The 14,812-nt window shown below is 44.6% G+C and overlaps 1 protein-coding gene across 1 annotated transcript; it reads left to right on the top strand.

The window, feature by feature from the left end:
• Positions 1-1,237: 1,237 nt before the first annotated feature.
• LOC306734439 (uncharacterized protein) lies at positions 1,238-8,441 on the top strand (the record flags this gene model as incomplete). The annotated part of the gene is made up of 3 exons (XM_079215795.1): positions 1,238-1,286; positions 1,590-2,396; positions 3,262-8,441. 3 exons carry the CDS (start codon positions 1,238-1,240, stop codon positions 8,439-8,441), a joined length of 6,036 nt encoding a protein of 2,011 aa, XP_079071921.1.
• Positions 8,442-14,812: the final 6,371 nt, after the last annotated feature.

Genomic DNA, 14,812 nt, shown 5'->3' with positions numbered 1-14,812 from the left:
CAAATACCAATGCAAACTAGAACCACTGAGCTTCAGTGTTGCTGGTGGAATTTTGGTGTTTTTTATTCATGATATGGAGTCTTTTAGATTGCTCATATTTGGAGGGAAGTGCTGCTGCTGCTGCTGCTGCTGCTGCAGGGAGTCCAATACAAAGTAATTAATTCTGCATTCACAAAAAGCAGCACACCTGTGCGAAGGCATCCATCATGGTAATATTCACCGAACACTTTAGAGACCTCTAACCAACTCTACTGGGGTTAATGGCGCCACATCTGATCTTATTTGAACCAGTGTTGATTTAGGTTTTACCCCCTTATACTTAGAGGGGATAAACATGTCTAATGTTTGCATAAAGACGCAAACTCTGAAGGACATGCAGAATTAGAAAACCAAAAGTGATAGGTAGCACTTTACTTTAACCCCCTATGTGGCATTTATAAGAATATATAATAGTTTAAAACAGTAGAAGTTTGCTTAAAAGCTACAGAACAGTTGCTAAATAGACCTTGTGGTGAGAATAATGTGACTCCTGTTTCCAACTCCTGTTTCCAAATTCAAGAACAGACTTCTTGAATACACATATTTGTGTAATGTTAATATGAGGAACTGGTAACTGGCTGAATTTTAGATGCTCTTCCTCAACTGTTGCTGTTACTTTCAGTTTTTATGTGACATCTTGATCCCAAACTGAATTCTGCATGTTGAAACTAAAGATTAGGTCAAAACAATCTTTCACAAATTTCATAATTTGCCCTTTGTATTAACTAACTTGTCCGCTGTTTTCTCACCCTTGTCCTTGAGAATTGACAGCCTAGTGCAAGGCAGGAACTCGCCAGAGTGTGTCCGTCTCATTGTGCATAAAGGAAACGCCGCAGGACAGCGTGTGACAGTAACAAGCTGTGCGGCTCTCCTCATGAAGCCGGCCTGTGTGCCTCAGCATGCACATACGTCTTCTCTTCGTGCATACATGGATTCCTCTTTGCAGCGGTGTACAACATGGACCTGTGCATTGGTGTGTGTTCAATGTGTCAGAGAAGCTACACCATGCCACTGCTTGACTTCCTGTGGTCTTGAATGAGAGCGCGTCACAAAACCACAGGTTGTTCACGTGACACGACAAGTCTTCCGGTTACGGAAGATCAGTTTGTTCGGCACAACGGTTGTGAATACACTCTTCATGTAAAAGACCAAAAAGAGGAAGAGGAAGGACAAGAGGAAGAACGCAAACGTAGTGGTGATGGACATGACAGATGAGAACTGCAGTCCAGGCATCGTCACGAATGGTGGTGAGTTTATTTTAGAGCTCCTACACTCTTTGTTTTCTTAAGTATTATAACATTTAAATACACTTGTATTGAGGCCCCTTAGTGAGTGAAGTGAATAATACAAATGTATACTTTCTGACAGGAAATGCAACTTAATGTTTAGGTATTTTATGATAATTGATAAGATTAATTTTGCAAGTACACAATCTAATTATGGTCATTGGAGTAAAACAATACAACACATGGTTTAAAGTGCAGTTTCAAGTGTAAAGCAGAGACTAGATGGCTGATCAATGTCACACTTCTGTGTTCTGTGTCATTCAGCTTGTCCGGTGCGGTGCACTGAGGAAGTCCTTCTCCCTTTCATCACAGAGGAGAGTCAGCAGGCCGCCATGGACTCGCACAGCGTCCCCTCGGCCCTCCCAGAGCTCAGACTGGTCCTCCTGGGCAGGAAGGGAGCCGGGAAGAGCGCGGCAGGCAACACCATCCTGGGAGGAGCGGGATGCTTCGAGAGCGGGAAGCCCACGGAGGAGTGTGTGAAAAGGCGAGCCGATGTGGCCGGGAGGAGAGTCACGGTGGTGGACACGCCAGGTTGGGAGTGGTACTACCCGCTCAACAGCACCCCTAATTGGGTGAGGAGAGAAACTTTACGGAGTGTGTCGCTTTGCCCGTCCGGACCCCACGCTGTGCTCCTGGTGGTGCGGTCCTGCGCCTCAATAACGGAGGACTACATCAGTGAGATCGAGGAGCACCTGGGGCCGCTGGGAAAAGCAGTCTGGGAGCACAGCATGCTGCTGTTCACCAGGGGAGACGAGCTAGGCCTGGCGTCCATGGAGCAACGGATCTCGACGAGCGGCCCGGTACTCCAGAGACTCCTCCAGAAGTGCGGGAACAGATACCATGTCGTGAATAACCGGAGCAAAGGAGATGGGACGCAGGTTAGAGAGCTGATGAGGAAGCTGGAGGAGATGGTGGAGGGGAAGAAGGATGGACGCAGTCATTTAGAGATGGATAGTACGACCATGGTGGGTCTGGAAGCAGACGGGAAGAGGAGAGCGAGGGAGAGGAGGAAGAAACAGAGGCAGATGGAGGCCCAGCTGCAGAGAGGGACCATCAAAGCTGCGCTGATGAGTGAGTTCAGTCCGTTCAATTTGTCAAATACACAAAATCACAATCGGACACTGTAAACCTGCTGAATGTATTTATTATTAGAAAATAAATGTAATGCTTGAAGCTGTACTATATTTTTATATGAACAGTGGATCAAATGACTGGGTGTGAAATGTGTCTACCTTAATGTCAAACCGACAAATAATTACCATCCAACTTCCGCCTCTTTAAAGCGCTCTGAAGTCTAAATTCTCGAATAAGTCTCTGTACATGACATCTGTTGCACTTCCTCCTCTGATGCTCTCCCGAAGGTTTCTTCCATTTTTTTTTCCTGAACTGATGTGATGGTCAAAAATCAGAGGATGACGTATGTGTACAGGTTGTAAAGTCCTCTGAGCCAAATTTGTGATTTTGGGCTATACAAAATCGATTGAGTTAAAATTGAATTAATTCATAGTTTGGGTTTTCCGGCCAACAACCCCTCGGGGTCATTTCCACAAGAAGCAGACAGATGTTTACAGAAACAACAGCAAAATGCTGATAGACCCAATGTACACTATCTGTCCAGCACCAAGCAACAGACAACACATTGGTGAACAAAGTGGAGCATTTATCAGCTAAACAAAGAGATATTTCCTTCAGGAGTTAGTGGAGAAAAGAGTGAATATTGGACCAGAAATGATCAGGTTGCAATGAATATTAAGTCTGAAATGAATGTGTAGGTAACTTGTTTTCTAACATTTAAGCAAATACAACTTACAAAGCCAACATGCCAATAGTGGCTGTGTGTCTGTTGGCTTGTTTTCATGTTTTTCTGGCCCCCAGCGGTGTATGAGAACCCACACAATATGTTTTTGTCACAGATCTGTCCCTTTCTCCCGTCCAGGCGATGGTCTTCAGGGCTCTGAGTTAGACGCCCACCAGTCGTTCTCCAAGGCTCCCCGCCGTCTACCCGAGGTCAGACTGGTTCTCCTGGGCGAGCGTGAGACCGGAAAGAGCTCCGCTGGGAACGCCATCCTCGGCCAAATGGCCTTCTTCCAGGCCGGGGCGGTGACGGAGGAGTGCGCCCGCCAGCAGGCGGAGGTGGGCATGCGGCTGGTGACGGTGGTGGACACTCCCGGCTGGGAGGGAGGTGTAGCGGGGGCCACGCCTGAGAGAGTGAAGAGGGAGATTGTCAGCAGCGTGGCCTTGTGTCCTCCGGGGCCCCACGCGCTCCTGCTGGCTCTGAGGGTGGACACACTGGTGAGGGCCGCGCATGTGAGGGAGCATCTGGAGCTTCTCGGAGAAGGCGTGTGGAGACACACGATATTGCTGTTCACGCACGGGGATCAGCTCCGAGAGGGGGTGGACATCGAGCAGCACGTCCAGGGCGGGGGCAGGGACCTCCAGGGGCTGCTGGAGAAGTGCAGGGGCCGCTACCACGTCATCAGCAGCGTGGACGGAGGAGGAAGAGGAAACGGAGGCTCCAGTGAGGTGACGGAGCTCCTGCAGAAGGTGGAAAAGATGGCGGCAATGAACAGGTGCGAGGCTTTCTCCGTCCTGGTTCAGGAGGTCAGGGATCTGAGCCGGCACAGGAACGAGAAGTTCAACCAGCGCCTGAAGGACATGGGAGATAAAATGCTTCGTCAAGGGGATGAGTTGAAAATTATGAGAGAGAGGGAGGAGAAAAGAATCAGGTGGTTTTTTGACAGGAAGAAAAAGGTGAAGTCACCCGGAAAGGCCGACGTTCAAAGGGAAGAAGAGGAGGAAGAGGAGGAAGAGGACGGGAGGACGGGCGAAAGGAAGAATGACATTGGGGGGCTAGAGGAGAGGATGCAATGGCTGACGGAGGATAAAGAGAGAGAAATTCAGGATCTCAGCATCGAGAATGAGAGGATCCGCGCGGCACTAAACCAGAGTCGAGGAGAAAGGCGCGATGCGATGCTCAACCTGGAGCTGAGAGAGAGAGAGAGCGAGGAACTGAAAGAAAGAATTGACGAGCAGCAACTGAAGGTGCTCGACCTTGAACGTGCCGTTGCAGAAAATGAACACGAGAGAAAACAGAGGGAAGATACCATCAAGGCGAAGAAACTAGAGTGGATGAACGAGGTTAAGAAATTGGAAGAAAGCATAGAGTTGCAGAAAAAAGAGAAAGCAGAGTGGATGGAAAACGTTGCTTCTTTAAAAGCAGATATGGACGAGACTAAGAGACGCCACGATGGTATTCTTGAGAGAAAAGAACAAGAAAAAGACACGGAAATGGCAGAGATAAAAAGTGAGATGGAAATAAAACTGCTTGAAAAAGATAAAGAGCGAGAAGAAATGAGGAAGAAGGCATCAGAGGAAAAGCAGATAACTCTTGACAACGCAAAACGATGTGAAAAAGCCATGCAGAGGGAAGTTGAAGAAATTAAATTACAACATCATCAAGAAATAGAGAGAAAAATGCACGAGAGAGGGACGGAGATAAAAGGCATAACACTGCAACATCAGGAAGAGATGGCCAGAAAGATTTGTGAAATAGGAGAAATGGTGGAGAAAATGAAGGTTCAACACCAAGAAGAAATTGATCAGAGGTTAAAAGAGAATCAAGAAGATATAGAAAGAGTCAAACAACAGCATGACAAGGAAATAAAGGACACAGAACAAGAACAACTCAGAGAGGTTGCTGAGCTGAAAGAGCAGTTTGCCAAAGAAACAGAGGAACAAAGACGAGCACAAAAGAGACAGATAGCAGAGTTAGAGCAAAGGTATCTCGTCCACACAGAGGGAAACATGCTGAAAAATGAAAAAGAGAAGGAAACAATTCATCTTAATCACAAAAAAGACATGGCACAGAAAATGCAGGAGAAAGAAACCAAGCTGGAAGTGTTAAAACTGAAGCATCGGGAAGAAATGGCAAGAAAAATGAAAGAAATGGAAGAACTAGTGGAGACGAGGAGTGCTGAACACCAGGAGGAGATGGACAGAACAGTGCAAGAGAAGAAGGAAGATGTGGAAAGGGTCCAACAACAGTGCAGTGATAAAATAAGGGACATTGAACAAGAAAGACAAAGAGAGATTAAAGAGCTGAAACAACAGTTTGCAGGAGAATTTGAGAAACAATTGCAGGAAGGACAAAGAGAGATAAGAGAGTTGGGGCAAAAGCTCAGAGTCCAAACAGAAGAAAAGTTGCTAGAAAATGAAAAAGAGAAGGAAGTGATGAAAGAAAAAAATGAGAAATACATTCTGCAGAAACTGCAGGAGAGAGACGGACTAATAGAGGAATTAAACCGTCAGCACATGAGTGAAATCAAAGAGCTGATGCAAGAAAGTGACCAGGAAAAGGAAACGCTCGTTATGAATCTCAAGGAAGAGATGGAGCAAAGACTGGAGGAGAAGGAAAAAGAAACCGAGGAGATGAAACTGAACGTGAGAGAAATGAAGGAAAAGCTGCAACAAAAGGAAGAGAAAGAAATGGATCATTTCAATTTCAAGCAAGTCATGGAGCAAAGACTGGAGGAAAGAGAAAGAGAAACAGAAGTGATGAAAGAACATTCAAAAGAACTTGAGCAACAATTGCGGCAGATAGAGGAGGAAAGAGAAAGAGATCGTTTAAATCACAAGAAACAGATGGCGCAAAAGCTCCAAGAACAAGGCAGAGTGATAGAAAAATTGAATCAGCATATAAAGGACATTGATGAAATCATGCAGAGAAAAGACGAGGAGAGAGGAGAAATCGTTCTGATTCAAAAGAAAGAGGCCGAGCGGCGACTGCAGGACAGAGAACGGGAGACGGAGGAGATGAAACGAGAGCTTTTAGACGACACGGAGAGAAAGTTAAACGTAAAGGAAGGCGAGATTGAAAGTGTGAAACAACAGGCTGAGTCCAGGGAGAGAAGGTGGAGGGAAGAGGAGAGGAAGAAGGACGAGACGGGAGAAAGAGAGCTGAACCGACTGTTAGAACTCATTGACAAGGAAACAAAAGAAACAGCACAAGCACGACGTCTTCTCGCAGAGAGAGACGGTGAGATTGACGAGGCAAAGGAGACACTCGCCAACTACTTAAAAGAAATTGAAGAGCTGACAGAGAGCAATAAAAAGCAAACCTGCAGCATCACCGAGATGCAGCAGCGTCACGCAGAGCAGGAGAGGAAGAAAGACGCGGAAATGATGGAAAAACTTCAGGGGAAAGAAGAAGAGCTGAGGCGGCGAGACGGAGAAAACGAGAGAGAGGTCGTCCGACTGAGGCTGACGATCGAGCAGACCAAGTCCGAGCTGAAGGAGCTCACTCGCAGGATGGAGAAGGAGACGACGAGCATGATCCTGGGGTACGAAAAGGAGGTCGCGAGAAGGAACGAGAGCGTGGAGCTCGTCTCGGAGGAGCGGGATCGCGCCGCACGCCGCTCGGAGGAGGTCTCGGAGAAATATGAGGAAAGCCGGAGGAGAGTGGAGGAGCTGCGGGAGCAAAAGGAGAAGATGAGAGAGGAGACGGAACGCCTCAAGATGAAGTGCGCAGAGCTGAAGATGGAGAGCGAAGAAGAAGTTCGAAAACATCTCGAGGGATATGAAGAGCAGGTGAAGAGATTAGCAGAAATGCAAGGTGTTCTGAAAGAGAGAGATGTGGAGGCCGGGCGATTGAGGGAGGAAAATGACAAACTGCAAGTAGAGATAGAGAGGATGAAAGAGGTGCAAGGTGAGGCAGAAAGGGAGATGCTGAAAAGGGAAGACAAAGTAGGAGAAAGGGAGCAGCTTCTGCGCAGAAGAGGAAATGAACTTGACACAAAAGAGACAGAGCTGGTGGGAAGAGAGGTGACGTTGGAAAGTAAGGAAGAAGCAAGTCTAGAAAAGCAACGAAAAGAGCAGGAGGAAAAAGAGAAACAGGAGCAGGAAGTGAGCACGAGAGCACAGAATATAGAGAAAACAGAAAGGGAGCTGGAAAGCTTGCTTCGAGCTCTGGAGGGCCGACAGAAGGAGCTAAATGATCACGGGCAAGATCTCCAGGAGAAGGTGAAAGGGCTGAAAGACAGGGAGTGTTTCTTAAGAAATGAAGAGCAGGAGCTGCAGATGCGGAACGAGCACCTGAACGCCACGACGCAGCAGTTGGACGAGATGGGGAGAGACTTGGCTCTGCTGAAGGAAGAACTTCACGCCAAGGAGAAGAACTTAAAGGCGTCGCTTAAGAAACTGGGCAAGTGGGAGCAGCATCTGAAGGAACGAGAGGAAGGGCTGCACAAAAGAGAGCGGGGAGACTTGGAGAACGGACAGGATGAGGTTGGAGACCATGAGACGGATCCTTTCGATCAGACGGCTGCAGAGGACGACTTGCACTTAATGTACCGAGAGGTCAGTGAGAGGAGGGACAAGGGAAGAGGAAGAGAGGCTGATAGAGGAGACAAGGAAAAGGAGGATCAGGGGATGGAAACGGCATCGTCGGCTGCCGAGAGAAGTAACTGCCACCTTGAAACTTTAAAAGAGATGGAGGCGGCTGAGCCAGAGAGGATTTGGAAAGAGCAAAAGGTCGTTCAAGATGTCAGCTCAACCCTTCCTGGGTCGGATTTGAGGGTGGTGGTGTTAGGGGAGTCCTGGTCGTCTCACTCCCCCAATGGCGTCACCATCCTGTGCGGCGAGCCGTCCAAACCGGACGGGTCTACCTTCCGGCACTGGAGAGGTCAGGTCGCCGGACGCCGACTCGCCGTCGCCGAACCGCTGGGTCTGAGGTGGCGCGACGGACCGGATCCGACCAACGAGACGCAGAGAACCTCCGTTCTCGACAGCGTCTCCTGGTGTCGCCCCGGACCGCACGCGGTCCTCCTGCTCATGCCGGCCTTCCTGACCTGCACACAGAAGTGCAGGAGGGCGGTCGAGAGGCACGTGGCTTTGCTCGGGGAAGACATTTGGCGGCGCACCCTGGTGCTGTTCACGTGGGGGGAAATGTTAGGGGAGAGCGCAGAGCAGCACATCCTGAGGAACGGGGAGCTGGCGGGGCTCGTGGAGAGATGCGGGGGCCGGTACCACGTGCTGAGCAACAGGAGAAGCAACGCTTTGATTGAGGGGTTGTTAGAGAAGATGGAGGACATAGTGGCGTCGAACAGCGGAGAACTGTGATGACACTGTGTGGATTTATCTAGAGGAATAGTGTCTTATCTTGTAATGTGAATATTTCTGGATAAATTAAAAATGTGGTTGGAAGAAGTACTCCGATTCTTTATTTACAGTCAGTCAAATGTACAAACATCACAAACAAAACACTTTAGAACAGTTGTAAATCTGAGGGGTTTTGAGATGATTGAAGGGACAGAATATGTTTTACAACACAAAGCTTTTTCAAATTTTCGCTTTCAGAAGCCGCTGGATGAATTCTGAACAATGCATCGTATTTTCATTTATTTTTATAATCTGAAAAGTAACAGCAATGAAGTGCAAAGTACAATCATTTCCACTGAAATGCATTGGAGTAGAAGTATGCAACTGTAGAAACATGTGTAGTACCTGATAATTACTGTATTTAGGATCCTGCTTTTTGACTGATTCATATAAAATCCCTTTTTCAATGCTTTCTTTTGTTTTTATTCATATGAAATCCTGCATGAGCTGCAACATCCAACTTGATTTCTCAGGCGGACCTCAGCTGACCTGCACTGACTTGCATCCTCTCTCCACAAGATGGGGACCTTGTGTCAGTGTAGAGACGACTCTCTGAGCACCAGAGGAGTTGAAAGTCACTGATGACAAAGAGTTGATGGTGAAAGTATAGTGAAGCTAGTCAAGTGTGTGTGTGGGTGGGGGTTTAACCGTGTTTTACAATTTTCTGTGTAAATGGCTACTTTTAAAAGGAAAGAGTACACAAAGCCTGCAGCAGGCCTGTGCTCCATCCTGACTGGAGGCATTTCAGGAGAACCAAACTGTCTCGCAATTATAACCCCAGGGAGCCTCCCGCTCGCTGAGAGGACCCCTGCTTTGACAAGTAAATTATGACTCTTGATGAGAGGAGTACGGCTTTCTCAGAATGCAATTTTTGACAGGCAGGAAAATGCGGGTGGATACATACAGCAACTTCCATCATCCGCGGCGCCAGATGCAACAGCCGAAAACACTCGTGTGCAATCATCAGGCTAATAATTATGGAGTGTGAGTGCTGGTCTGTATCTAACATGGCAGCAATGTTTTTTAATCTGTCCTTTCAATGTGAGCTGCCTTTAGAGGCGAGATGAGAAGGTGTTGTGTCAAGATGGATCCCCTGCTTCTTTGATTATCCCTGCAGGGTATGACTGTTTTCAAAGCGTCTGGGGCGAAATTAAGAGGGGGAGAAAAAAAAAGTTGTCAAATTGCAGTTGACGCAGACATAATTTTCATACGTTTTAGCATAATGTTTTAAACATATCCAACACAAAGTCGAACCATAAAATGTCATCAGCAACGCCTGTTTTCGCTTCCAAATCCTTAGAATTGCCATCACATAGCTCATTTATGGCATCACAACACTTGATTTATTGATTATAAGCTTGGATTGATTACAGAGTGCATGATGGGTTTCTGCAAAATTCAAAGACATGGTTATTAGTCGTTTGGTTTTAAATGTTTTAGGCTGTTTGAAGTTTTAACCTCGGCAACACTGCAAGACAAAAAACTTTTGAGTGCATCATTAGAAATGCATGTTGCACATGTTCCACAACCAAATGACGATAGATAGGGCGATACCCGGTCTTGACATACAATATTGAGCAAAGAACACTTTATTCTAAATTGTAGAGGAGAGTACAGTTTTCAAAAATACCAAATATTTCGTATGTTAAACATTGGACTCCAATATTTAGCATACGAGATATTTGGTATTTTTTGGGAGAAAAGTGTTTCCAGGAATATTTGGCCATTTTGGGAAATATGCTATATCTCATGTCTGTACAGCAAATATGAACAGCAAGCAGCAGGTTAGCGTAGCTTAGCAAAGTGACCTCTGCAAATAACGCCCTCTAAAACCATAGATTGTTGGTTTTACCTGTTGGTTTTTAAGATTAAACAACCAATATATAAATGCTAATTAGTGGGCTTTAGAGGTGCTACATTTTGTTCCCTTTGGACAGAGCAACCTTGCTGTTTCAGCATTTTTAAAAATGGCAGTGAATAGGAAGAATTGGACATTTTGGGAATAACACTTATTAGTTTTGTTGCAGAGAGTTAGATTAGATTGATACCACTCTTGTGCGTTAGCTAAATATGACAGCCGGTTAGCTTCACCTAGCATACAAGATTGGGGAACAGCTAGCATGATTCTGTCTAAAGCAGTGTTGGGGTAGTTACTCAGAAAAAGCAACTAGTTACACGTTACTAGTTACTTTTGAAAATTGTAACTAGATTACTTTACTAGTTTCTGCATTTGAAAAGTAACTTCACTACTAGTTACTTTACTTTCCATTTTTTAAGCAAATGTCCAAATTAACTGCAAAGATACATTTTCAATAATAATTCATTATTATTAATTAATATAATTTCCAATAATAATAATCGCGCGAGTCACACGACACTTCCTGCATGAACAATCTACCGTAAACGTCGGGTTACGAGCCGCTACTTACCTTCGGTCAGAGTCCGTTAGCTCCCCGCTGTAGCCGGCTGGGGCTCCTGCTAGCGCTCCGTCACTTCCCCGCTAACTCCCCGTTACCTATAATAGTAATATTGTTACTGTAATCCGTTACTTTGTAATTCGTTACCCCCAACACTGGTCTAAAGTTACAAAATACGCCCAACAGCAACTCCGAGGCCCAGTGATTCAAATATGTCTAGTTTTGCACAAAAAACAGTGGCTGTTAACTGGCTGTATAATCGTGTTTTCCTAAAAAAAATGATGTCTTTAAAATGATGCATTAGTCACTCAGGATATAGTATATTTTTATTTCACGCGTGTCGCCTAAAAAATGGCGTCCTAATGTTTTGCTTGTTGTTGGAACAAGAAATTACAGGTTATGTTGATGTTTGTGAAAGCACTGCCATGTCTATTTAATAAAAAAACATTTCTTAACCTCAGCTGAATGAACTGATGAACGAAATGTTTATTAACACCGAGGTCAGAGAGGCTTGGGCACAAGGATTTAACAAGTATGCGCATGTAAAATGTGTTTTTTAAGTAAACTTTGATCCCAACTGCCATCATTCAAGGCCATTCAGGAAACACGAATCACCACTATATCTGTGAGTTCAAAGGTGAATTCTTGCTCCATATCAGCAAACAGCGAATGATAAAAACCACTCTGGGGCACTCATTTTGGTTTTAGCCGGCATTAGTTCAGATTAGGCAACATGGTAACCCTAATTTATCTTTATTTGGAGCCTTTTAAGGTCCTGAATGAGGCTTTTTGGGAAATATGGATGGGACCACATTAACATGCTCTACAATAGACAGGAACCGCACAGTCAATCAAGTCCACAAATGTTGGAAACAAAATTACTGGGCTGTGTTAAAACAGAAGTTAATGGTTGGACTGATTTCTATTAAGGTCTGTGCACTCTCATTTGAATAATGGTGCTTCCAACATTGTTTTTTTCTTTTCAGTACTTGACCCAGGAGGGAAATAAATGTGATTCCGCTTTAACACCTCCATTAATATTCAAGTGGCTTTAATACTCAAGGTTTATTTCTGACACACCTAATTAGCATGGCAGTGGTGCCAGTTAATGATAAATCATGTTTGGATGTTGCTGGGAAATACTATGGGTCTCATTAAACAACAAAAACACGTTGCTATTGTGAGGAAGGAAAACCTAGAAGTCAGCATTGTGAAAAAACAAGAATAATGTTGTCATTAAATACATAATTATTTTGTTCACTGCGTTTCAGAATGACTCATTGTAGTAACACAACATCATATTTTCTTGCATCCGTGTTGCCATTTAAAGTGTTTCAATCAAAGTGTATTTCACTTTGATTGAAACTGTTTATTTTTCTCACTGTGTTGATTTAATTGGAAATGTTTTTCTTACTTTTTTTATGGCTACTAACAAAAGAGAACCTGCTCGATCAATTTTGTCTTGAATTGTTGAAGTTTCTTTGTAGTTTTCACTTTTTAATACAGTTCAGCTCTTAAGTAATTTATTGATCAATTGTTAATAAGTAATTTACTAAAGCTTTATAGATCAGTTATAAGACATTAATAAGAACATTTCCAATACTTTTTATCCATCTGTTTAGCAAGAAGATAAAATAAACTAATACGACGACTTTACAGAATAAGTTCATGTTAGAAGGTTGTTGATAAATGGTCTTTGTTCAGATGTGGTCAAACAGTCCATTATAAGGGACTTCCTGATGCGTTTAAAACATTAACTTTAACAATGTTTTGTTCTGCAGAGGTCACCGCTCAGGAAAATAGCATCCGGTGTGTTGGACAGGTAGATATTTGCATGATCGTGGCTGTAAAGGTCAATGCTAGTGCCTCGAGGGCGAGGATTTATATTGAACCTGATGGACCATGAGGAGTTCCAGATCTGCCCCCACCTCGGATACACCTCCCAGGGGGTACATTTAGATAACGTTTGCCTTTCAGGATTAGATAGCTCGCTCTGACCAGTTACATAAACCACCCCATGGCCCCACAAAGGCCTTCTGAAATCTGTACCCAAAATAGTCTTAGTGCAAGGGAGGGCCACAAAAGCACAACATGTTCCTGCTGGGGTGGAGATGCTGCCAGATGTCTGCATGAACAGACGCGTAAACTCCAGCTGATTCTGAAAGTAGCGTCCAGTAAATGACGTGTGAAATTGAAGTTTTTGAATAACCGAGTGCTGAAGATTTTCAACATAAAAAAGACTTGATTCTGGCATTTTCGTAGTCCTCTGTGTGTTCCACTTTCTCGCCTCCCCATTGCCCACTCCCTTCCCCAAAGAGGGAGAGGAGACGAGGCTGCAGATGATGAATCCCCCTCTGGACTGCATTCTTTCCAGCTGAGTGCATCCAGTGGGCCAGAGCCAGGTCCTGGAATCTAGCTAATGAGACACACCCCCCCGAGGGCCCTGCGGCGTCCTATTGGCTGAGAGGCTGGCAGCGGACGAGGCGATTGGCTGATCGAGTCCTGTGCAAGCAGCTGTCAGAGCGTGTTGCAAATCAAAACTCCCAGTGTTCTTATCCGGCATGGCACACAGTAAAGAAGCTAAATGAGCTGAGTGAAATGTATACTCAAGCTAACATTTGCAAAATTATAAAAAAAAAAAGAAAATTAAAAAAAGGTTATATCTGAATATTTTTTTGTATTTTTTGTATTTAATCTCTCATATCTCACACATTTGATCTGACCACATGTGTAGATGAATGATTTTGTATATATTTCACTTTTTTAAAGAAAAAAAATACTTTTCAGTAGCAAAATTATTACTCATACTGTATCTGATGCAATTTAATACATCACATTTAACTCTGTATCGACAGCAGGCTTGCTGTATTTGATCTTTCATATTTTAAGTTTCCCTTTTATGCCTGAATAAGTTGCGGTGCATCCTCAGGGAATACCTCATACCTCTTTCAGGGATGTATTCCTTCTTTTTTTTAAGGTCCCATGAAACTGAAACACACCAACTACATATTATGGCTTAATTCCTCTGCTTGGAGAAAACAAAACATATAGATTTTATTTATTCAGTGAGATATCTGAGGAGGGCCTTTGACAATGAAAGCGACATGTTGTGTATCTTGCAGGATGAATAAAATATAGTATTTTTTACTAAGAGCGAAATGCAAAACCTCTCATCTGGAATGTCCTACAAATATTTTACTTGCACTTTGACTGGGATAAACTGCCCGTAACCCAATCTGGATATTCGGTGCAGCGAGGAACATATTCATGAGCCTTGACCGATGTTTAAAACGTTTACATAATAGGGGAATTGCATCTGACTACTATTCTGCCGGAAGGAGAACAAAGTGCAACGCAAGTTCAAGACATTAGAAAAGTACTACAATCAAGAAGCGGATGTGAAAAAGTCAAAACGAGCTGCTTTTCCACCCCATCTTTGACATTTTGCTTCTCTGCCTCAGTGGTCGTCCTCTGAGCTGTGAGGCGAGTTCAACCGCAGGTCAGGATGCGAGTCGAAGGGGAGGATGACCATTTCAGGTCATGAGTGAGCGTCCTCTGATCAGCTCATGGTGGTAGATGCCTGAAGCCAGAAGAAGGGCAGGGAGAAGAAGAAGAAAAAAGAGCAGCGGGAGGAGGAAGAGGGCTGTACAACCAGGAGGGAGGAAAGAGGAAAAGGAAATAGAAGCTGTGACCTCCGAATGTGGGGTAGAAAGCCTGGATGGATCATAGGACAATTTGTCCCTGGGCATGGACATGTACAAGGCCTCCAACCTCTTCGACATAGGAGCAGGACATGCACACTGAATAATTCAATAATCCATCCTCGGTCGAACATTTTGATGCAGCAGACTTCAGGATATACAGATCCGGGGTCAGCTGCGAGAGACAGCGAGTATTTTAATCCGCACCGTCAGA

This window comes from Taurulus bubalis (genome assembly GCF_910589615.1).
Source record: "Taurulus bubalis genome assembly, chromosome: 3".
Classification (NCBI taxonomy): Eukaryota; Metazoa; Chordata; class Actinopteri; order Perciformes; family Cottidae; genus Taurulus; species Taurulus bubalis.
The sequence above is the reverse complement of the archived record's forward strand: the minus strand, read 5'-3'. Positions and strand labels throughout refer to the sequence as shown.